Source organism: Branchiostoma belcheri, unplaced genomic scaffold, assembly GCF_001625305.1.
Source record: "Branchiostoma belcheri isolate BF01 breed outbred unplaced genomic scaffold, Haploidv18h27 scaffold5, whole genome shotgun sequence".
NCBI classification, from domain to species: domain Eukaryota; kingdom Metazoa; phylum Chordata; class Leptocardii; order Amphioxiformes; family Branchiostomatidae; genus Branchiostoma; species Branchiostoma belcheri.
The window spans coordinates 1,320,328-1,346,577 of record NW_017804131.1 but is presented as its reverse complement, the minus strand read 5'-3'; the positions used below and the strand labels follow the sequence as shown (position 1 = coordinate 1,346,577).

Sequence of the window (26,250 nt, the reverse complement as noted above, 5' to 3'; positions counted from 1 at the left end):
AGGCCTGGCGGATCCAGTTCTAATTACCGAAGACACAGTTACTCGTTAGTGTCGCAGTTACTCGTTTTATGTCCATATTGTTTCAGTAACGTCTGCGTAAAACCGGTCATATATTCAAACGTTATGCATCCCAATGATATGATACAGTGTACAAAATACTTCATTGAACCAGGTTGCCCAGTGGGCAACCTAGGGCAAAAATTAGCTTGCCCATCAGAATTTTAGGTTGCCCCCATATAAGTTACTACTTTCTTCAAATTGGACTATCTGGGGCTCGGAAAGTAAATCCGAGCCTTTGACAATATTTCTAACAGCCTTTAGTTAACTGATACCAGTAATAGCCATTAATACCTAAAATTAAAAAGCATCTGTCGGATACAGTGGTGCAAGCCAAGTGGGCATGATTGGGGGGGGGGGCATTCTTAAATTTCAAACTTAAGGTTCAAAAATAGGTTGCCCCAAGTAAAATTTGGTTGCCCGGGGCAACTGGGCAGGTATTTTGCACGCTGTGATACTAACTTATTTCTCTCCAGGAGGACTCAGATTAAGTAGAATGTAGTACCTAAGACTTTTGAGTTATTCTTTTGATTACTATGCATTACCTAGTATTCTCATATCTGTATTTAGCCCTTGGGCATGAATATGACATAAAAATTGATTAATCAAAACTCTTTCTATATGTCTTGTGTATGTGAGACAGGGGGCAACAGTCAAACCCTTTCATATCCTGCACATGTCCATCTAAGTACTTAGTGTGTCTGATAATGTATCAGCGTTTATACCTGCTGGCCTGACCCACTAGTCCCGTACTTACCACCCCGTACATGCGCCCTCTGACACTGATTGATTGTCACCATCTCATAGCGGTCATGCCCCTACTCTTATCTATAAGTGTGATGTGTTCTGTAAGTGCTGAAGGTGAGGTTCTGTCCAAACACGGGCCTACCAGATTACTGGTCTCGGAATGAGGTGTATTTGTTATCGAGGCGTCAGGGGGTATTGAGGCAAATGGTGTTTGAGAGGCAGCTTTCCTATTTAAATGTCATCACACTCTCAATTTTATATGGACAATCACATCACTTCTGGGCGAGGAAGGGTAGCAATCGGGAATAGGTTTGAAAGAGGAGAATGGCCGAATCAGGCATCATCTGCACGCACTAACGGTACATCCCTTCTCGCTCTCTAGCCGTCATCTGCTGGTAAAGCCGACAGTTATACACTCAAATGTATTGCCGTTGTTACAGCATACTGCTTCAGGAGTTACGATTAGCATTTTATGGTGGATTTCCTTAAGACATTTTACAGTGTAAATAATCTATCCCAGTACATTGACATTCTCGGGTTGTCTCACAAAGAGCGTTGGCGTCCCGGGATTTTCAGTCAATCTCTCCTCTCACCCGAATTCCGTATGAGATTTTGTGTTACTGCCCTTCTGTCTGAACCTCTTATTTGCTAGCCCAATTTCCTAGCCAAGGCTGTGAATGAACCAACAAATTATCTATCAGAAGATACGGCTTTTCCGACTCCCGCGGTGTCTGGGGCGATATTTTTCTTTGATAAATTTTGCATCAGTCGCTTCTTCCAAGCTGGTAATAAATCGTGCATAATTCAGACAGACGGAGATATAATACATTCATCTGCGCGCCGACCCGAGGGTCAGCTGGAAAGGGAGTTCTATGCGAGTCTTAATTCATGGTGACGTTCAGAACGAGCAAATTTAGACCCCGGCGCACGCATCGGCACCAAACATGTATGTACATGGAGCAATTTAAATCTTAATTGGGTCTAAGTTTTTGGGAGGTTTGGTCCTAGAAGTAGGTGTCCATAATGTAGGTATCACGAAATGAATACAATTCTTTGTTGTTAATTCATGTTCTATAACATCAATATCCAATTCACTGTTACCGTATTTCTCCACTCCTTTCTCTGATTTGTTCGTTGGTTTCTGTTGCTTTCTAATAGTTTTCAGTGTATCTGCAAAACGCATGTGTAGTTAACAGTTCTAGATGAACAATTCACGAACGCATGGATGCCCAAGTCCTGTAACTCCTCAATCTTTCATTGCAACAACATGAACTATTTAACACCTCTTTGTCGAACACAATGGAACAATGGGAGTCCCGCAGGTAGACAGTAATTGTGTTTCCAGTGAAGCTTGGTTTTGTCACGTTCTCACTTCCTTTCTTCGCTGTCTATTGGCACCTGTTCACATCAAGTCATCACTCTACCTGCACAACATGCTTTACTATAAGGACTAAAATTAGGCACGTTTGTTCAGTTCTTCAAAAGGTTAATGTAAGAATGAAAAGGATATATTTAGATTAATCACATGTTTAAACGTTCGCAAGTAAAATTGAATAATTCAATCTGCATGAATGTAAGACATCACATTCACTGACACGTTCAGGCGTTAATGGTTCTTAGTCAGACGAGATCAATCTTACAAAACTACATCAACACCGCTTCAGTCGTGCCGAGTGAACAGAAAGGCTTGATAATAATTAGTCGGGGCGTTTTGGGCCCAATAGTCATGACAATAGGGTATATCTGGTCTGTGTTATTGATGGTTCTGGTACAGATGAGATGACAAACGTTTCATTAGGATCAGATGAATCCGGGATGGAATATCGGCGTGTTCCGGCAAAACTATACCTCTGGGCTTCCTCTCACGTGGTGCATTAAACATGATGTAGTTCTTTTATCGATTGTTAATCGATCTTTCCCCACAGGTAATTTTGAACAGCGTAACGGTCTCACCCTCTGCGGGAAGGGACCTTCAAGGCGTCAGGAAGAACATGAACAACATGAGTAATAACACCGCGTTTTCAGCACCAAGGGCAGGGGTAATTAGCATACTTACTAACGGGACCTGCCTCCTGGGTGTAAACAGCTAAATTGGATTGAATTTGCATCTCCATAATCAACACTACATGTTGCTTTGGTTTACCTGCTGATCTAGCCGAGCCTTTCATTTCTACATTCGTCTTTATTCAGTGCAAATTACATAAGGGTGTCAGTGAAAAAGGTAAGGTTCTTCCTTCTGTTCTGTCCTTGTCACTTAGCCTCTACCAGACTTAGGAAGACGGCTGGAGAGAGCACAATTGGCCAAATAGAGAGATAAAACATGCCGGGGAGTTGGTTCGCTAGAGAGTACAGTTTGCCACACCCGGACCGCCTCCCAAAGACTGATAGAGGCTACTGGGCACTAGCTGTTTAGCACATGGGACTGCAATCCAGAGTGAGACAGAGTCTATCCCGAGAGAGACTAGTGAGGTAGAGACTTGACATACGGCTTTGACACGCCACCCAAGTTTGCCTCTTGACCCACGAGCAATCACACATAATGTTTTCTAATGGCGGATCATATCCCGGCTGACCCGGCCTCACTTCTCTCGCCTATTGTCGCTAAAGCGGCCCCGGTGGCAATCAATCCAGGCATGTATTATTCATCAGGATATTGTCCAATCCCAGGCGGCAGATGTGTAGTTTTACGTGGGGAAGATTCGCTCGTAAAGCTCCGTGACTTTCTAATTAAAGCCTTCATAAAGCACAGAGTATCGTATTCCGGTTCTTTCCGGGCCACAGGTAATTTGTGTGTCACACCCACGTTCCTTCACTGCGCTTTTGAACCGCTCGAAACTTGTTTTTAATCAATTTCTTGTTATCAAGATTAGGAACAAATCAAACATTGTCCGGGTAATAATCATGTATAGTTTCTACACTAAGTTGAGGCTATAAACGCCCCTTCGTGCCTCCACCCACATCACAGGAACGATAAAAACGGCTGATTTGTGTAGGAGGGATGAGGGCAGAACGGTACAGACAGCCAGGCTCACACATAAAAGAAGCTTAGTCGACTGTTTTGCGTACAACTGTGCGCTTTGATATTCAACACGACAGCGCTTTGCTGTGGGGGTAATCTTCAGTCTGCAGATTGTTACAGTATTTGGGAAGGCGATGGCGACACATTGGCGACACCGTTCCCGTTTTCTATTTCCACTAAGGATGTATATTTTGACCTCCTATGCCATGATGGTAAAAGTAAAATTGGGATCTTTCGTATACCAGAATTTAGAGTTAGAGTCAACACTTCGACTAGCGTAGTCACATATTGTTCTGGAATTATAGACACATGTCGGTACATTAACCTTCAACACACCACACAATGAAAAAGGGAATAGTCCATAACTCAGGGAGGTAGATACAATGTATCTGTTCGCAGATATTGCTTTCTAGTTTTGATTAATTTGAGAACACCTTTTTTGTTCCTCCGAGCTTTGGAGAATGTTATTGGAAATGTCAGGTTGGAATATATCTGGATCACTGGAACTCAGATCCTTGTCTGGGCCACTCATCCAAAGAGTTGGAAATTTCATATATCTTGGCTCCCTAATTATGTGCCCAAGGGAAGATTTTGAAATAAGAAAAGCCCTAGCATGGGAAGCAAGCAAAAATTGGATATAATCTTATCTGGATATCAGATATTTCTAACAAACTGAAGGTCCAAGTTTTTCTTAGCCTTTTAGAACCTTTAGTATTTAATGTACAAAACTTAAATATAATTTAAAAAACAGTCTAGGCCGAGTGTTTTTATTAAAGGTTTGGAATACAGTCTACGATGGACATCTTTGCATCTCTCTCAGATTTCTTTACAGATAAGCAATCAGGCAGAAAGCCTTCTTCGGGAGTCGAGATACTACTTATTATTTACGCATCAAAGAAGTTCAGCAGTCTATACGAAAAGAAATGAAAGAGGTCTTTCTTGTCTAGACATCTTCGGTGTTTCTTACGCTCTTTGGGCGTTGCCATAACAACTTGTCAGGCTTTAATAGAGTTTTAGAGATGACTGTGCAGCTACAGTAGTTTGAATTATGCCTACATTATCCCCCATGATTAATTGATCAATCTTTTACCTTATCGCATCACGGCTTACGGCACGCATGGTAGGCAGCAGCGGCGCCCAGCCAGGTGTAATCCTGCGGGATTACCGGCCGCGGACTTGGACTCTTTAATTGTCTGTGGCGGCTGGAAGACGACGGTAGATCGGCTGTAGCAGCCCGGCGTCCCAGCGGACTCGGCGCCGCCGGCAGCCATCCGTCATGTGCCGTGCGGGGACCAAGCCCGAGAGGCTGGTCTTAATTGATGGTCACGCATGTCGGGAGGACCAAGCCGCAAGAATCAAGCTTTTACTCGAACGACACACGCGATATAGATCATCTTGGAGAGCAGATAAAGATAGCTTTGTATCGATCCTGTACCTGCAGGACTGCCCAGGTCCCGTCTGCTGTCTCAGGACGGAACGGCAAGACATGAGGAGTCACCGGGGTTGGAAATTGCGGGAGGAAGGAAAGCCCAGGTGGCCGAGATTATCTCATGAACCACACGTTTAGACAAATTGTTGGCTTATCAAGATTTTGCATAGCCATAAATTTCAACCAGTATAGAACAGGCTGAACAGCAGAACATTTGATACACTTTTGAATTTGACGGGTTTGACTTGTAGATGAATAATAAGTTGCAAAGTAGTCCCTTTGCGTAGAAGTAATAACGCCTCAGACTGGCATAACTCAGGCTCTGCGGCGTTTAATCTGACAAAGACGAAGAAGTTGTTTTCTAGAGAGGCAATGCTGAAATGTCAAGTTCCCTCCACAGCAACTCGCACAGACGGCAGGCTGTATACATGCAGCTCCGCGGGCACTAAAGGGAGTTTTAATGAAGCGTTGTCTCGCGTACGGCGGTCTCTGGGCAGACTTTATACCCAGTGTTGCATACAGATTAGAGACATGTGTAAAGCCAGGGTCAAGTGAGCACATACACAAAGCACCAATTCCTGACAGCCGCTGCATTTTAATAGTATGGCATAAAATCCCCCCAGTTTCTGTCGTACAGAAATTAATGTGCGTGCGAATGCCCAGGCTTACGTGGAAAGCACATAAATGACAAAAACGCAAAACATTTCTAATCAGGCTGGTGCACAAGTGCCCAATTTTAAGGGAATGGTTTCATGCTGATAAATTCTACTGGGCGTAAAATATCAAAAATCTCTAATTGATATGGAAATTCCAAAAGAAGGCGTCGAAATGTGATGTACCTTATGTCGAAATTTCTGACATTTTCATAGTTGTGACAAATGGTTGTAGATAAACACTGTATTTTATTTCGTTCAAATTACCATGGCTGAAATATTATGTTAAGGTTTCCACTCTGTAATTAGTCAATATCAATGGGCGAAGGTAGACTAGGATTTAACAAGGATAAGAGCCTATGCAGGGTGATAGACACACCCGTGGCACGATCGTGATCTTCTAAGAGTTCATGCCATTCAAGACGATAATCAAGAAGCTACACATTAGCAACAAGTGGATTCACGGCCACACTTCTTCAAGAGGGAAGAAACATCTATAGGTGAAGGTGCCTTTATTCTGTCGTGGCTGCACATCAAAGTAAATGTGTTCTAATGCAAGACAGGCTGAAGAACGACAGTGTCAGACTGAATATAGTCTTGATTAACAGCGAGTACAAAATATGTAAATAGTTCGGAAAATGAAACCGTAGTCATTGATGCATAGTGGAAAATATAATATACAATTTAACCTGCTGTTGAAGCAAATTGATAGAATTCAATTAACTTCCGAATTACTAAAACGTCTTGGAAAACTACTTTTCTAACCGTCATCCGAAATCCTCTAAACATTGCTTTCATTTGATAATCACACCTTTGAATGCACTAGCCTTATTTGGTTTGCCATTCCAAACGAAATGGGGCGTTGTTTGTAATGATGGAGTCTTAAGCGTTTGTGACCTGGAGAGCACACAAGTACAGCAGAACGGTTTGAGAATTCCTTTGGTGAAGACAATCGGTTAAAGTGTTCTGGATATTTCTGTAATACCGTCTCTCCCACTCTCTTAACCTCCCTCTCCGGTGCTGAATGAGTGTTGCAGAAAATCGTCCACCTTAAGCCTGAGGTTCCTAGCGTTCGTGCAGTCTTGCAACACCCCCTGTCGGGCTGCGGTAGAACTGCACGTAGTTAGTCAATAGTTAATGGCAGGGAAACGGAGAACTGCTATGTTCAAGCCGGTTAAATATGTATATGTCTGATTTGGTGATCTGACTTGTTGTTTGTAGCAAACGTTCCTCTCTTTTTCGACCAGGCACGGCAAGGGGCAACTTCTCATCAAGAGGCTAATGAGACCCGGAATGTTTCAAGATGTCAACATTACGTCATTTTCTTTGTCTGAAATAGATTACATAGATTTTAGACCGCATAATACCCCCCCCCCTCACCTAAAAGGAGAACGAACTGATATTGAAAGAGAGTTCCCCATTGGGCTGACAGTACACGGTGCCGCAAACGTCGCCATCAAGTTGTGTTTGTGTCATGGCTGTGACGTCATCAATGACGTTGCAGCAGCACCCAGTCACGTGATGATGTCTCACACGTCGCTCCCTGGTGTTAGTAGATGTGTCCCGAAAGATCCAGCTCTCAGATTGTTCTCAGCACCCAAAAAAATCCCGTGGATATGCAGTGACCTTCTCGGTCGGTGTGGTTTGAGTCAAGGTCACTTTCTTTACAAGTCAAGGTCAGACGCTTCTCTTGGGAGACCCTTTACATCCGTCTGCGCTTGCGCCGTCGTAAAGTTCCCTAAGTTTTGCCGCTGATACTGTAAAGTAAAAAAATGGGGATTTAAACGTATAGTTCTATCTTATGAAATATTTTTGCAAACTAGTGTTTTGGGCACGATTCAATTTGTATATCAGTAGTGTATCTATGATATGATTTTTTTAGGAGCCAGACAGTATATCACTGTAACATGTGCACTTCTATTGGAATTTGGAAACGAAGCTAGACATGATTGTATCTGTGTCTTAGGATATGTACGAAAATTGAAGAAACATTTTGCGATGATTAATTCGAAAATCGTGGACCTTCTGACGCGGACAGGAACTTGACGTAGTTGGAGGGGAACAGGCCTATCCTGCCGCTCAGGTAACCCAGGCACCAGCCGCCATCTTCCCCCTCCAGCACCTCGATGACGTCATCTGCCTCCAAATATAGTTCGTTTCCCTCTTGTGGGTGGTATGGATACAGAACTCTGGCGTATCTTCTGACTGAAGAGATATAAGATAAAGTTAGACGCAAGAAATCTGCAGGTACTAGGTGGCATTCAATGGATGCAATTCACCATAAGATCGTCAGAAGCGTCCATATTCCATGGGCTTTATACAGCTTAATTCAAAACAAAAAAATACATCCTTTCGCTAAAAGTTTTAGGATGCAACGATGCCCTCTGAGCGCTGCAGGGCGAAATATCGCTCTTTTGAAACTTACCGAATGGATTTTAAATGGCTTTCTGTCGAAAGATAAAGCCACACGGCTTACTTTTTATGTTCACCACATGGGATCCAAACGCATTTCCGACCACTGATAGTTACGTAAAACCCCAACATTGTGGTCGCAACTAAGATGTAAAGAGAAGATTGCACTCAACGGACCCAGAAAACCGTTACAGGTTCCCGTTCAAGCTTCCCTTGAGCAAGATTTACATGGTAAAATAGGTGATCACGTGTGGGTGAGGAGCGGATTGAAAAAGCTAAGTGATAAGACTGTGTACAGCACGTAAGATTGTACTGATTGTTCCAAATGAATCCCATGACATTTGAGCACATTCCACAATGGTACTCGCGGCGTGAATTGGAAGTAACGCAAGAGAAGGTGGGTGGAATCCAGACAGCGGTTCGATATAGATGTCTGGGGGAAAGTTGCAATAATATCCGCGAGGGATAAGGAAGGGCTAGATAAAGATATAACGTAATGGAACCCTGAAGTCAAAAGCTAAAGAAGTAAGCCAAAACGAACTCTAAAAAGATCTAAAGAAATCGAATTTATATCCACGGCAGAAGAAGCCCCGGGGGGAAGTCTCTGCAAAGGCTTAGTACTAAGTACATTGCCCCGACGTTAGAAGTCTTTTGTGCCAAATGCCCGGTGGTGAAGGCAAATTGAACTGTGCCAGAATCCAGGCAAGATAAAACACATGGCACTGTAGTTTAACACTGTAACAAGATTGGACCAGGCTGGAAAAGTTTAAACTTTTCGAAGTAACGCAAGTCTGTAGACTAGAATACATAGATTCATTGCGAATTATACATGTTTTTTTTTTATTTAGAACAAAAAAGCCAAATGTTATTACGAAAAAATAAAATAAAAATTTCCTATAAATCTATCTATTGTACCTTAAGCTGTGACTACATTAATACTTACTCCTGCCTTTGTTTGTGGTTCGCCTGATGGTGTCGATGCCTCCTGAGGGTGCCTGTGAGATCGGTTTGGCTGTTGGAACACATTGTTGGCAATACGTTAAGCACAACCATTTATGTTAGTGACATGACATAACATTGGGCTTGAGAATCCGCGAAACCATCCAAAACGTTCCAAGCAACTATAGGAACCAAATTGTTCCGTGGAGTTTAGAAAGTTATTGTCATAATTTCATCCAAATATCACAGTAGAGGAGCCTGAAACGTACAGGGTAATTTGAGATGAGGATGTCTGGTGACTTCTAACGTCTCCTCCCCAAACCTCTCCTCCAGCCGACCCTGCTCCCTCCGCCCCATGTTGTAGTAGAAGGAGAACCGTTTCTTGTCTTCCTTGTTTCTCCTCCGCTGTATGAAGTACACCACCAGTCCCAGACAGATCACGAACCACAGACCTCCGGCAATGGCGCCCACCCAGATCACTACAGTACTGCCGTCATGGCCTCGCAGAGACGCTGCAGGAATATGGTCATGAAAATATTATCAAGTCATAGCATACCCAACTTATATAAACTATCTTGCTTGTTACCATTATATATAGGCCAGTAACGGTAGTAGGGTCCACATACTGTCCAGTGCCAAAGATATTTTCTAATTCTTACCGCAGTACTAAGGTCAATCACCAGGTCCAAAAATTAACCTACACAATCCACTTCACCCCACCTACCCACCTGCTAAATACCATTACATTCCGTCTGACGAATATTGAGATATACGTCCAAATATCATCCAGACCAAAAGCAGTACCTCCATTTTTCATGGAGCTAATACAAATGGGACATTGCCACTATAGCTGAACATTTACCTTTGACGCTAAGTTGAAGTGACTTTACATCGCTCTCTCCAACTTTATTGCTGACCGTGCACACGTACGTTCCTGTTGCGTTTGGCCGCACTCTGTCCAGAACAACTGTGCCCGTGCGCACGTCACGTGTCATCTTACTTGTCGTAGAGCGCACGCGCATGCCATTCACTGTCCACGTGATGTTTGGGGGTGGGTTGCCCTCGGCAACGCACTGAAACTTCACCCTATCGTCTGTATTCACGGTCTGGGAGTCAGAGATGCTGACAATGGTGGCCGGATCTGTTGAAGACAATCATTTACAGAATAATTAGTAGTTTTAAAATGCAATTTTAGGGTGGTAAAACTGGATTTTCAAAGACTATCTTTTCAATGTACATGTAGTAAGTTTAATCAACTCTATCCCATAGCATACTGATGTCTGTGAAGCAAAAAGACAATGTCACTGACATGTAGCCTGTTTTGACGCCTCATGTAGCCTATTTTGAGGCTATTTCAAAATAGCGACGAAATTTGAAATAGTGACGAAAATGTGCAGTATATATGTCAATATCAGCCAGATCTAGCAATGGCTTACTTAATAGTCTTGAGACACGTTGACATCTTGCGATGTTGAAAGCTGTCGACCACGGTTTAGTGATATAAACTGATAAAATTACAATGTGAAATCAACCTTACACAGAACATCCAAGCTGAGAGTGTCGCTGCTGGTCTGAACCACGTGATCAGCGACACATTTGTACACGCCTTTGTCGCCTCTAGTCACGTGACGTATGACCAAGTCAGGCTGTTGCAGATTCCCGCCAGAATACTTGGTGTCGAACTGTCTGCTGTCAATCACGGCGCCATTTCTCTGCCAGTAGATGTTTGTGACGTTGGGCTTCGCATTTCTCACTGCGCATGTCAGGGAGACTGCTCTGCCCCAGGAAGTGACGTAAGGATCAGACGGCCCCACAACCACTGACGGGGGTACTGTAGAAAAGATATTCACATTAGCAAGCCATTCTCTTCTAAGACTTACCAAAGCTTCTACGGGTATTCGGTATCGAAAACTTCAAGTCTTTAAGTTCTTTCTTTCGTTTCCGATCTTCTTATTTCCCACAAAATGATCAGTGGTAGTAATAGTAGTAGTAGTAGTAGTAGTAGTAGTAGTAGTAGTGGTAGTAAGAAGCAGAAGTAGTAGTAGTAGTAGTAGTATTAAGGTCTATAGTAGTAGTAGTAGTAGTACTAAGTATTACTACTGTTAGTATGTAGTAGTACATTTGTAGTACTAGTAGTATTACTACTATTAGTAGTAGTAGTACATTTTGTTGTAGTAGTAGCATCAGTAGTACTAGTAGCAGTGATATAGTAATAGTAGTACTCAAGGGCACTATGGACCGCTAACCCCATGAACATAACCTACCCAATACCCTGAGATCAACAAACGCCTCTTCACTCGGAAGTCCCTCCGCGGATACTGTGATGATGTACGTCCCTTCGTCATTCTCCGTGACGTCATCAATCATCAGAGACGCTTTCCCGTCAAGCCTTGCGCGTCCGTTATATTCCCCGTGGGCCGTGGACGAGTCGAAAGGAGGCCAGTAGGTAAAGACGGAGGTTCTCTTAATCTTCTCCACGGAGTCCACTTTGCTCCATTCAATAGAGGCAATACGTTTCGTGGTGGCGTAGTCAGCTTCCAAGATGGCGGAACTCCCTATGATAGCTTCCACGTAGTCTGGTACGTTCAAGCCGATAGAAGACTGCGCCCAGCAACCTACAAGAAGAGACCAAACATTTTTGTAACGTATGATGCTAAATCCTCCTGGGAATGTGGGAATATCCGAGTCGCCTAGACGCAATAAAATGTTTACAGACAGTCTATAAATCATTTTCTCTAGGGACCAATTAAAGTTTATTAGATTTGCAGCGATGGTGGTGTTATTTATATACAGTGTCAGATAACGTGTCAATGTTCATATGTACGTTTCAGTTGTGCATGTGCGAAGCGGTAGATGGCGTGGTTCACCGAGAAGCAAATATTTGAGATTGAAAACCGTATGCACGATGACTGTGTATGCTTGTACACGAGTTCTTCTTCATGAATGCCCCTGTGCCGTCCTAATATCTATATGATATATCATCCCTACGAAGCCATTAAGGGCTTTAATTGATAGTCCATACGGTTTGGGTTATAAAGTGAGTTTTCCCACATGTATTCTGCTGCGCACATCCTCCCTCCAAGGGCTCGTTACTACCTCGTCAAGGCGGTTATTCACAGCTTATCAATGCTCAGTAATATAAAGGCATATCCCGAGGCAGGATATGCACATGATATATTCACTGTTTGATGAACAGCGCACAGTCGGACCGTATCTCCGTCACCCTAAGGCGTGACAGGTATCGTTTGGACAACACGTAGATTGACGAAACTTGTTACAAAGGACAATTTGAAGTTTTCTAATTTGGCCCGTAGGTACAAGAAGTCGGCTCTTCCAAGTAATAACTAGGAGTAGAGTAGAATCCAGGGTCAGGACCTGCTACTTTTTCAGACATCAAATAACGGAGATTTATATAGATATGAATTATTACAGGCTGGTTCATCAGAAGGGAGTCTTGCCCAAGGGCAGCGTGTGTGCGCGATGCGTAGATCATGAAAGAACAGAAATGACAACAGAAATAGTAACCATGGCCTTCAGACAGTGACAAATAGAGACGTCAACTATCAAACATAGGGGCAAGAGGAACAATGGCATTGAACACCATTATCTACGTTGCTCACTGAAAAAGGCCTAAGCGAAGGGCTGTTAGAACACACATATTGGATATCAAACCAATATAACCAATATTTCCCCAGTAAGAATATATAATTTACGAAAGAATTGTCATTGACTCATCTCAAAAATGAGAGGGCAACCCCTGTGTTATAATAAGTTCTACTGGGATACAGCAGGGTTTCACTCTACAATTGTCAGAAATATAGATGAAGTACACAGCCGGCCCTCCTGTGGCGGCCGTGACTCCTGCACATCAGGGAAAGGCGGATCAACCAGGCGCTTCTGTATTGAAACTTTATCACAACATGCCACTCTGGAGATCTACAGGAATCAGCTCTGATCATCCGCCTTCATCCTGGACCGAGTTTTATAGCTGTTCGACCGCACATGTATTAGTAGATGCACTTAATGTGTGCATGGCGGCGGGAGGGGGGGAGGGTACAGACCTCGGTTTTAGAAACAGGTTACTTTTTTTTTGCCAAATCAAGGTTATGACGTCGTTATAGTGGGGCATTATTGAATATGCATAGTGGTCATCGACCAGTCACTGACATGCAGGACTTGTGGCAGAACCTGTTTATCAAGAATCGGCCTATTCAGCCACCAGAGGTCCTGCCAGCGTGAAAAACCTTCCTGATCTTCGTTCGCTAGGACAAGCCAAGAAGATATTGGTCAGTTCCAGTTTTGGTTGGAAACCGTGCAGATGATCATTCTCAGTGGTCAAAATAGAGGTTCTATCGGACCAATATAACGAAATATAGCGAAGCAACGTCTCCTCTCAGCCTAAAAAGAGTACGTAAGGGAAGTAATCTCATCCGCAATAATCTCATCATGGTAATCTCATCATGGGCTGCTCCCGCTATGTAACGACTGTCGAAATGGAGAGTTCAAACTTTAATCAGAAGATCTCTGAAAATTCTGTAGTGCTGAAGTTTTCGCCTGTTTCCGGATCTCCATCCGCAGGAGAAAGTTCATGGCCGCGGGGTACCTTGGGGCAGCCCTTCCCCCTACTGCTATCCCGTGCTCTTGTGCGGGATTATGGGCTTATTTCTCATATATTCTATTCAGCCTGTGCGATTTGCGAGGGGATACTATCAATACGGGAGGAGGCTGAGTGACGTCTGTATAATCCCCGCGGTTACAAAGCCTTGACGACCAATCAGCCGTGACATCTAACTTTGTTGTCAGACGACCTTGCCGGGTCATCTTTAACGTAGATGAATTGTGATATGACCAGACTGTTAGTGCCATCAATTATCCCCAGGGGTAGCCTGTCACGGCTGTCCACAAACGGACGTGCGCAGTTCCTGATGAGAAAGGTTATCAGACGCCGGGGCACGGGGCTACAGATTCACAAAGCTGATAGTCTGTTGGTGGGACGTTTGTCAACAAAAGGTGTATCGATATAAACTCCCTGGCACTTTTGGTCAATTGTTCCATAGAGTCTCGTGTGAATAAGGTCACGTGTCTGTAACCGTAACTCTCGCGAGATTACGTTTTGAAGTGATTTGTCATTCATTATCCTGATGAAGGCGACAGTGGTCGTTGAAAATTTGATCTCTGTGTAATGCTTATTGGAATTGCAGACTGTTTTTCGTGTTGACCAGCCATGTCCAGAGTCAGACTTAAAGTATTCTGTATTCTGACCACATAGTCTCCAGGTATCCATCTGCACAAGTAGCCAGATCGCTACCGTTTTATTGAAAACGGAAATGCAAAATTACCCATTGAACCAATATGGTTCACTGATTCAGTGGCACGGCAGACTTAACAGGCTATAAAAAAGATCCATATAGGGGTGAAGCACCTATTGTTGATGGCAGGATTACCCTAACTGCACAGGTTCTACAGTACGTCACCCCATATCGCGATGTACAGCACTGTTGCTGTGACTTTGATTGACGTAATGTCCTCTACAGGGCTGAGCCCCCCGATCATTCATCTGTCAGTGTGGGCCCTGAGGAGGCGGGATGGAAACCTTGATGTGACCTGGGCATCCGATACTGCCAATACACAGTCTCCAGAATGCCCTCCTACAAATTGAAACCGGAAAACATTATAACCACACCCTCATATTGAATAGTGTACATTAAGCCGTATACGGCAGCAACTGGACAATTAGTGTTACCTGACATTGGACCCTTTTTTGTCTGCAGATTATAGGGCTTGGAGACCAGATTTTTCAAAGTCAATATTCTAGTCACTTATCCACATTGTCAACACTGTCCCAATGTATATCGACATTCATGGAGCACAAATGCCAAAAATTCTTACGGAATTAAAAAAAACGGTTACTGGAGGGACCTGGATTGAGTTTTAGGGTACCACTCAGAAAAGAAAGGACTATTTAAATCTTGGGGCTTGTTTCTGCAGTATTACATGCCTAAAGTATGAAATACTGATTCAAATGTGCTAATGTGGGAGAAAGTATGTATCAATATCATACAGACTGCCTTATTCAAAATATTTCCAGTTTTGCCGCCTTGAAATTGCATTGGGTGCCTTTAACGCTGAACACGTACCGGGAGTGCACAAATAGAAGATAGATGTTTTATGAGATTCATTTCCGCCATTACGTTCGATTACTTACGCCTTGGGGAGTATGAAGAAACGGGGTTTAATTAACCCATGTTGATGAACTCGTCTTCTGAGATCAATTTTGGCCCTGACATATTCTACTGAGCGTGCATTCAACAATTGACAATCTATAGTTATAATATACTTGTATCATTCAATTTCATGAACTCTGGTGAAATATTGTGACCCCCAGAGTCACCCAAATGAAAACATTTTGATGTAGGGCTAACCGGCGTGTCGGGAAGCCATTATAGCTGGTGTAATGTTCCCAGCTAACCAGCAAGGTCTGACCAAACGGCAGCACAGTTCTTGACAAAGTGGCTTGGCCTTTGATCTCACAAACTCATTACTGGAAACGGCGTCTGATTGATGACCTATAGAAGCCGTGATTTGCCGCATGACCGAAAGGTGAAAAGGGCTGAATTTATTATCTACTTTGCTGTAGTGCCCCAGGGGAGCGGTGGAACATTAAAGTCCATTAAGCATCCAGTTGCCCTTGTTGTTATGCCAACATCCATTGCAATGATGCAATACAGGCATTACACGACTGTAAAGTAAATGTATACACAACATGGGATATCAAAGAAGCCTAACAAGGCACCGGCAGAGTGATTTCTCTCGCTTTTCCGGTTGCATTTGCATGTACATTCCAAGGAGACTATTACTCTTCATCTGAAGGAAACTACGTATGGTCTAATTCTATTTCGTAATAAATAGACGTGAGGGATATCTTAATACTTTATGTAGCAATTAAAGCTAGATTAGCCATTGGTAACTTAGCTTCTATTTCCTTATTCCTTAGTTCAGACTTCCCTTCTCTATTCCATTTCAAGAAGCAGCTTTCTTGCTACGGTTTCTATTATTCTGAAAGACGTCATATCCTTTCTCTTTACATCCTTTGGGATGTAGAATAAACCGGCACACTTCATTTCACACACCTCAGTGCGCCCTCCAATGTGCTCCATGACTTTGCCACCCACACTCCCATTGCAAAGGCCACCACAGTCAATGTGTGCTGAAACTCTCTTTGCATCTAGTTAGAGAATAATACTGAGAAATCTGATGCAGGACCACACTATATAACCCATCTGGCCAGAGGACATAACCCCACTTTATCCCGTGCTGAGCTGAGAGGAGATAAATATTTCATTTACGTCCGTAGCCTTCAGAGATACGACCGGACGGAGCTTATCTCCGCATCTGCAGCGGTTCTGAATACCCGCCTGCACAGGGAGGTCTCATGGAGTCCGGGTCAGAAACCAATTCTTCAAGCTCTACAGCTACGCCTTGCCCATTGACAGTTGGTTAACTGGAACAAACGCCTCACCGATGCACACATTGCTTCACAGTGGCAGCGCGTCGCGTCTGAGTGAACTTGGTCAGGAACAGGCCGGGTGATTGGCGACATGACACACGATCACCTCATTCCCAGCCGTGCCATTAAAGGTCCGTATTGACATCTGCAGACGGTTTTATTACTCGTAATCGAACGTTGTCGCCCTAACACTCGGCGGATACAACTTCTACATTTACCCGCTGACGGATTCCCACACTTATTCCATTATCAAGCAGTAAAAGCCTGGGTAATGGAGCAGGATCTATAAAGTCGTTAATGAAGTATGCAGGGGGTATCGGCGTATCGATGGAGGAGTTAGCCCGCAGCGTAAACGCAATTAAGATGTGTCGTCGTTACGCGGTAACAGATAATTAAGCGTCAACCTTGCAATTAAGGGATCGATATACAAGAGAAAGGCGCCTAGAAGTACGGCGTTCGAGCGTTATGACCTTATTTGTCCTTGCCAAATGTTGAAAGTAGTTGCTCTTCTAACTTGATTAAACTTGGTCCATGTGCACCAACTATGACTCTACCGTGAGCGCAGGGCTATGAAGTAGATATTGTTTTTCTCCTTCTTCTGGCATGTAAATTGACATTCTTGTCAGTGATACATGTATCTTGTCGAGCTCTTCAGCAGGAGTGAAAGTTTCAGCCAACACAAGCAAAGAAATCAACATGTGTGACGAAGAGATCAAACTATCTTTCTTAGATCATGAGCAGAGTCCTCCCCTGGGAGATAAAGAAAGTAAAATAAGTACTTGTACCGGAAATCCATTAAATTTATAGACTATCATTGGCTGAAAACGGTTACGACTGACTGGATGCAATCTTCTCGATTCTCTGCTTCAGGGAAGGGTAAAATCTCGCCGCAGATTTTCTGATATGCGCTGACAATCCAATTTCAGATGGGGAGTTAGTGTAGTTTTGAACATCATGCAGGTTCTTGAATAGTTTCATCAGGTTGGTAAGTCACTTAGTAAAGAGACTCTTGTTGAATGACTATCATGTATATATTACACTCCTGTACGTTTGGAACCGCATTGTGGAATCTGTTCTATGTTCGCTGTAACTGCTTTTGTTTAATAACTCACCACAATTATGTATATATGTATACTCCTGTATGTCTGTGACCGCATTGTAGATACAGTTCCCTGTAACTGCAGTGCAATGTGAACCGGTCAGAATTGCCCTGAGGAAGTTGACAGACGTTCACCGAAACGTCGACTGAATAAAAGACTTGGTTGTGTAAAAAGAGTCTCTTTACTCATCATGCAGGTTTCTGTACAAACACGGGTAGAGGAAATTGAACGAGAGGCGGAAGAGACAAGTGGGGTGAAATACGGAAATTCTCCTGGTAAACGTTGACATTGATCGCTACAAGACAAGTGCAAACTCATCAGTCTACAGTCACGACGTCCCTCCATTTGTAATGATTTCTACACCCGTGTGCTAACGGTGGAGACACCAACGAAAATCGATATGCCCTCGAGCACAGTTAGAAACGGTCACTATGACAACGCAGACAGGTAACGTTGATTCTGCCTCCCAAGACGCTGCTTCCAAGTTTAATCATTCCGTCACGGAGAAACAGACGAGACAGGCAGCGATTGAAATTTACGGCACACGTCGGGAGGTCGCATTGATTTGGAGGCAGGGCATTGGATTACAGGGACTCAATGTCCAGGTGATTCTCTCACCCCCCACACACACGGAGAGAAATTTACCTGTCGTTCTGGTACTGTTGGTGCTTTTTCACCTCCAACCCAACAACATCATTCTCAGCGTGCACGTCTAGAGATAAATGAGATCCAGTAAGCCAGGCAGAACCTTGATGTGACATTCTCTCCATTTGTTCCTCGGCCTAATGTTAGTGAGTTACTTAAGAGGCTTAGCCAAACGTCTATGTCAGTGCATTACCGCTTTGATGTGACGGTGATAATGTAGGTAAACGCGTTCCTATCTGCAAATGTCCATTACTTTTCAAAGACGATCGATATGGTCTAGGTTTCCATTTTATATGAGTAGTAGTACAGTTGGTTGATGCGAACCATGTACATCAATGCGGAGGGATTTAATTCAAGAGTGCACCAGTGCTCTGAAAAGCCATATATATAGTTAATGCGTCGTTTATCAAAGGATTTTCTTGAAGCTACTTAGCAACTTATTCTTGACTGATGCTAGAAATAGTGACATTTGTTTTTCTCCGCTGAAATATGCATTACAGTTCCATGCCCCCCCTAGGGTCTAACAGGCTAACAAGCCGCCATTTATTCTGCTTGAACTTCAGAGCTTCCAAGTCGACTTCAGTATTGAATCTTTCACTCAGCCAGATCTGAGGCAGAACAAATGTGCCCAGGTTCATGACCCTAACCGCAAGTCATGTCGCTGAGCTCGAGGATCTCAATAACGGTAAACCTTAGAAAGAAGAAGACAACCTGGCGAACAGAGATAAAGCTGACTCCATGCTAACGACATGCGGTACCCTACGGCCAAATACACGGTCAGCACCGGGCCTGATCTGAAGGATTCTACGGTAATTGGGGTGAATTGAGGCAGTGGCAGTGGGAATACCGTCAGGACGTCTGGTCCCCACGAGATAGGGTTGAGACCTCAAGGTCTCTGTCTAGCCCTCAAAACGTCTGCATGAGTTCGCCTTAAGCTTACATGTCAAAGAGGTGGCTGACATTCAACCATCCTGATTTGTCTTTTGTGTGGTCCAAGTCCTGTAGTATCTGCCACATTGGTGATTTATTCAGTAACATCAAGATCAATACATATTGTGAACATAAGCTCTTACCTCTTGGTTTATGATACTCTATAGAAAATCCAATCAATACATTCTATTAGGAACCACATACACGACAGACTGCATCGAATACATTGTGCATGACCAATTTGGTCCTTTGTGCTCTTTACGCTTTCTCAACTTTATGGACTTTTTTGTTGTTCGCCTTTAATAGAGCCTTTACAAGTCAGCGGAACACATCGGACAGTGATAGATACCTGGTCTGGCAGGACGTGATAACCAGCATATTGGAAAGTCATGCTATTGATCTTTACTGAATGGGACAAAGGACATTTTGTGTTATACATTCATTCATCAATTATTCTGCCATCACCACTCGTAAGAAAGGAACCAGTTTAACAATTTATGGCAATACGAAGAGGTATGGGATTTATAAATAGAAATGACTGTTACATGAAGCATACTACAAAAGAGGCAGCGGCCTTGCTAATTTCGTTTTCACACGAGCCCAGAGCGTGGATAAGGGCCAAGGTGTCTCATAGCATTTACATTTTACCATTTTGGTGCCTTATAACAGATCATCCAATTTCGAAAACCCGGCCAAACATGCTCTACTTCTGTCGTGACATTTAAGCTTCCCTTTGGCTTTGTGGATGAGAGGATAAATGGACCAAGTTGGAAATGAGCAAGTATTGAATAGAGTCTCAAACGGATTAATCAATCTGTCACAAACTATATCCAAACACGACGTAGTTGGCTCAAAACACGACAGGTTTCAGAGCACCAGTCGCCTGAGCTGTTGTGTCGTATCGATTCACCCGTATTCATGTCAAAATAAATCTTGGCGTTAACTTTTAAAAACAGACATCACGAAGCAGGGCTAATTCGACATGACCAGAAGACGTGGGTATGTTTGACAACCTGCATATTGGAAATGAACAGTATAGATCTTTATTAAAAGGAACCAACTGCCGTACCGTCATCAATTATTCTCAAATCAGTCCTCATAACAAAGGGGTAGTCTAAAGTATTTATGAATTAATCTAGGAATGACGTTCAGAAGTCATGAAGTAACTCAAATCAAGGCGTTAAAGATATATCTTGTTGATTATTATCAGTTTTGATTATTGAACAAAAAGTCATAGATTTATTATCGAGATAGTTTGATTGCCATTAACTATTTTGACTTCTTGTATGGGCTGTGTTTATAAACTTTGTCCAACGACTTTATTCCGGTCACGTTTGCTAGTTGTATTTTCAAAGGATGAAGACCAAGCCGGGTTCATAGAGACATTGTCGGTCTCTCCCAGTGGAGGCGTCGCCGGCACCGTGCCACATCCGCGCCGCTGTACGGCACGACTTTTATCTCGCCTGAGGGAAACTGTGTAAGACAGATCGGCGGCCTTGAACACGGCGTGGTACTAAGTTGACTGAGAGACGTCCCACCGTGAGCTGAAGCAAAACTATGTTACAGGATGACTAGATGTCGCTTGGCAGCTCGTGGGATAGCTGGTCGTGATTACTAGTATTTACGCACGCACGCACGCACCCAACTTTCTTCATGCAAGTTTACGGACTCAGAGAGGCAATGGAGACTGGAAGAGCTGATGAAACGAGACGGTGTCATCGTCACCGCGTTTCGTAAAGACCTTAATTGCATTAACTTTAAATAACATAGTAGACAACACACAAAATGGCACGCAAACCGTTTGACTCCACTAGGTACCGTGTCAGTACTACATCATGCAAGCCCAACAAATTATAGGCGACCTTTCCTGCTGAGAACGCGTATTCCCCTGACACTGGCTACTGCGCGCGCGCCGATAACACGGTCAATAGCTGGTACGGTTTCGTTAACTTTACTATCCTCCATCTCGTGACACTGAGAAATAGCAGGTTATATAGTCTCCTATCTGGCTATGGAAAGTTCACCCAACCATAATCATCTACCAACTGCTACGATAAAAATGTCTTAACAGTGAATGATATACATTTCTTACCCGCCATTTATTCTAGTGAAAGCCCAATTGCCAAAGCCAATGTTGTATATATCAAGTACAAAAGCACTGCTTGAACAATGCACAACTATCTATTCAAACTCAGACATAGAATCGATAACACCAATAGCCTTGTGAACAAACTACTCCCTGCCGCGTGGTAACGTGAAAGGGTCTTCTATTGGAGTACATAACGGTTGACCCGTCGTCTGATTTGATATCGACAGTTCCGTTTCAGATTGGTGGCTGGAAAGTAATAGGAGCTTTTGATGCGGCCCAGGTTCCACACAATGTAACCTATGATTTATAACTCTATTTTTCTTACACACCCCACAGCGTCTCGGGTCAAATGATGCGCTGCTAGTATTGGAAAAGGACCAGCTCGGGAAAATGATGGGTTATTGTGTCCTTACTTTCCAGAAACTGATGACAAGGCTTGTTTTTGTTACATTCCACGTAGCTTTAATGTGCACAGCCGCACAATACTATTGAGACATCCGTATGTCTATATCTGATTAGTTTACTATACTGATCCTCAAACGTCTATTTTTGTAGCAAAATATGTGTATTTCACAATTACTTAACGTTTGGGACTACATTGTTTGCAGTAACATCTAGCTTCAGTGCACAGTGAACCAGTAATACATAGCTTCAGTGCACAGTCAACCGGTAACACTCAGCTTCAGTGCACAGGAAACGAGTAACACCTAGCTTCAGTGCACAGTCTACCAGTTATAATTGCCCTGATGAAGATGACAGACGGTCTTTGAGACGTCAGCGAGTGGTTGTGAATAAAGAACTTTGTTATTCAGTCTACGCATATGGCGTGACCGGAATTCATTATAACATCCAGAGCTGGAGTAACATCCATTTTTAGAATATGCTCTGAATCTGCTATGGTGTGTTGAGAAAAAATATATACTTAGGAGCGTGGCTTTAAGCTTGAACAGCAGCCCATAGTCGTTAGAAAGTACGCCTGATATCAAACACGTACGTAGTTGTGCCGTTAGATGATCTTCGTACTGCACTATGAAACAACAATGAAAAGTTGCCATAATCCTCGCACATGAGGGGAACGAGTCGCACTAATATAGTTCTCAGACAGCAGACTTGGGAACGAGCTGGCAGGAAGCGGAACGACGTCATTATCGCTGCAGAGGATCAAGGCACCCGCGGTACATCCTGCCTATTCTTCATCAAATGCTTTTCATTGCCACTCAACTGAGCCTAAAACAAAATTAGCTTTTCAAAAAGTGTTGTGCGAAGCATTCAGACAGAAAATGAAAATGCCCCCTGGTACATTAGGCAGACAATGCTTAACTTAAGTATCATCTGGGGCCAACAAAGATAACTTAGCGTATGCTGATTGATGGCGTATTTCCACGAACCAGGTAACAACTTGTGGCAGGTGCTTACAGGAACGCGTAACGTTGAGTGAACTTCAAAACATAGTGTTACACTAGAGATAACCAGTTGTTACTGTATATTCATGTGTATGACTACGGCTTCATTAACGTGAAAGGTGAACATGACAGACTGTGATATTCTCAACACGCCACCTCCCGATGTACGTGGGTAACATCATTAATCACCAGGGTCTTAGACAAGGGCGTTTTGCTATCATAGATAAGAGTATCCATTCCATTTTGTTAAGCTTCACTGACGACGCTCAGTAGCTTGAAGATTGGCTGTAACCACTGTCTGTCATGGTAGTTAGCTATTCATGAGACTTTTGACATTTTGACGACCCATAGCTGACAGGAATTCATCTGTGGTGCTCGTTACTTTAAGATACGTACCGGGAAAATGACGCCCAAATTGGTCAACGCGAAACTCAAAAGCCGAGAGTAGACGGCAGTTCGGCGGCCATGGCGCCGGGAGGATACAGTATCGACCAGTGGGAACTTCCTGCTAAGGCGTGCAGAAAGGTCGAGACTACCCCGAGAATAATAAGAGGCGAGTGGTCGAACTCCGGGGGATGAGTGCGCAAACATCTGCTTTCCCGAGATAAAACATCGCGCACCGCTTACGTGACCCCTGGTCCGCAAACAGGACCTTTCTGACAAACGGCTGCACTTCCGTTATGATTATGGGGTCAGAGAAGATTGGTGAGATTGCTTCTGGGGCTCACAGGTCAGCAATCAAGCCACGTCCTCACCCAATACGGCAGCAGGAGCCGCCGCTGTTACCACAGCAGATCGACCTCAGCGAACCCTGCCATGATTCTGGTGGTTTGTCACGATGGGCGGTGTGGATATGATGCACGAAGTACAGCCTTTTTTGGGCTCAAGTTCCACTAGGCATATAGATTACTTCATCAATCACTGGCAGAAGATTATTGAAAAGGATTTCGTTAAATGGTCGTAAGGGCCAAATTTAGTCCTCCCCTTGCAAAGGTTGAATCGGGAAGATTGTGCGATGTTTTCGTAAATCAGGGCGAAGCATAACTGGTCGAAATCCTGAGCTGACAGTTCGTGATACGAATCGCTGCTCGGTCATCGAGCTAGCAGCACCTGGCCTTTTGGTACGCTTCAGGGCCAAATCCATAGAGCCGGCATCAGGGATTCTTTGATGTGAGCGTCTTGTTATCTCGATCTGTTCGGGGTGATATCAGCGTGCGAAGCGATGTTTTTGTTAAATGTTGGTCCAGACAACACAATCGTCTGCCTTTTAACTAATTCAATTTAACGACATATTTGATGACAATACGGGCCGGTCTGGCTGGTGCGGCCACATTATCACGAAGATCATGTTTGCCTTTCCGGCCGCCAAAGCGTGTGCACTTGGACGTGAATATCGATTGGAGCATATCTCACAAGGTCATCAGTTGGAGCTGGATGGAGGGGGTAGAACAGTTTCAAGCCGGAATAAGTAAAGCGAGAGCTGGCAATCTTCAGGCAATCTTGTAGCATAGACATCAAGTAGAAAGTCAAGATGTTCGTGGGTTGGCACCTTATTCTATGTTGCTGAAATCCCGCATTCATCAAGTTTCACAGTATGGTCATGTATTACAAATGTAGCAAACTCGACAGAAAAACTGATTGTAAAATGGATAATAATTCTACGTTCCCAATGCATGTTGTTATCAGGTTGTTGCCTTCCTAACCTCAACACGTAAATTCCACCTTTATTTTATAGATTGCCTTTACCATGCCACCCAACGTGAACAACCAGTCCATTTAACCCGTCATGATTACAGTACAGTATCTTAGAATGATGTGTAATGCTATGATTACCAATGCGTCTTATACTCTGCCAACCTATTTCAACAAAACGTATGTTCTCTCTCAGAAGATATAAAAATCATACAACCCCTGTGACCCACTGTGCGTTATAAGGCGTACCACCATATCAACCTGTCTGCAATATCCCTTACTGCGTACCAGCTCTCAATATCAATATATCCTAACTTACACGCAAAAAACTGCAATGTATGACCTTTCGTCTTACCTTTCAATAGACAAATCCAATATACAAGCTGTCCTATGCCCCACCGTGCAATCCAATCCTTGCCTAAAACATTCATCTTCCGCGCATTCTCTCTTGGAGAGTTATCTCTCGCTGTGCACTTATAAATATGCACACGCAGCGCCAAAGTATCCTGTCTGCCACATTGACAACCTTGCGTATGACGAATTCCCAGATGCAAAGCAACACTAATTTTGGTGCTCGCGTTTAGATAATGATACAAGTAACAAAACACTAAGGTGCGATGTAACTGTGAGAGATACATTACCAGACATACCATGCCCGTAGACAGGGGGGTGGGGTTCGGAAAAATCCCACACAAGGCCCAAAGGTCCACTTTTTATCTAAAGGTCCGAAATTTTTCTTTAAAAACCTAGGTGGGATTTGTATCACGTGGGGATGGAAGTCCTTGAAAAAACTGCTCACTTTGTCATTGGATAAAAACTTATCTCTGTTTTTGTGTGTTTGAAATCCTCTAAAAAATTAAGGAAATGCCATTTCAGAAGGTTCAATTTTCAAAATTTTCCGGAGGAGTATACTCTCCAGACCCCCCTAGGAAGCTCGCGCCTTCGGCTCTTGATGGTCCCTCAGACGGTGGAAAGAATCCCCCCAATCAGAATCCTGGCTTCGGGCATGCATACCTCAGAATCGATCTGTGTGGTTTAGTTAGTACAAGCCAAACTCCGCACACGGCCTTCACATTGCCAAGGCCTGATAACCTATACTTATCGTGGAAGGACGGGTAGTTACAGACGAGGCCTCAACACAAATTCTACTGTTACTCAAGTATTGTTATTTTGATCTGGATACTACGTTTTGTCAATGTCATCACTCCAATTCAGCGAAAGGGCAGCCAGAAGTATTATGACATGCTAGTGTAATCTGTAATTACTGAATAAATAAAACACTACTACTACTACTACATCAGTATATTTGTATTTCATATGTCAGAAACGCTTTGTATTTCATATTCCAGAAGAACAGTAGTCTCCATGGGCATTGATGAATATGGACCTGTCGCATTGTAAGTAGAAAGTTTGACCACCTTTGCAATTAGACAACTCCATGAGGATTTGAATTATGTTTTCAATGCAGTTGATGTATCTCACGTCAAAATCTCAAGACACAACAGAACGATGTTTAGGATTGCAAACCAGACCCATTAAGGTTTCTGCCACGGATGTGGACTAGACAAAGGATTAGGACCAGTCCTGAAGGAACAGCTCTGAACTCCTCAGCTGTTATTTCAGTCATT

General features: G+C 43.4%; 1 protein-coding gene across 1 annotated transcript in view; it reads right to left on the bottom strand.

The window, feature by feature from the left end:
- Positions 1-7,036: 7,036 nt before the first annotated feature.
- The window catches only part of LOC109479626 (protein turtle homolog B-like), a 30,628-nt gene continuing 11,414 nt past the window's right edge, over positions 7,037-26,250 (bottom strand). Inside the window, exons 2-8 of the mRNA XM_019781612.1 lie at positions 11,521-11,871; positions 10,794-11,087; positions 10,119-10,397; positions 9,526-9,768; positions 9,261-9,329; positions 7,928-8,110; positions 7,037-7,662 (exon numbers count right to left, since the gene is read on the bottom strand). Coding sequence (XP_019637171.1) covers positions 7,583-7,662; positions 7,928-8,110; positions 9,261-9,329; positions 9,526-9,768; positions 10,119-10,397; positions 10,794-11,087; positions 11,521-11,871 — 1,499 coding nt within the window. The 3' untranslated portion in view covers positions 7,037-7,582. The remainder of the gene's footprint in view (positions 7,663-7,927; positions 8,111-9,260; positions 9,330-9,525; positions 9,769-10,118; positions 10,398-10,793; positions 11,088-11,520; positions 11,872-26,250) is intronic.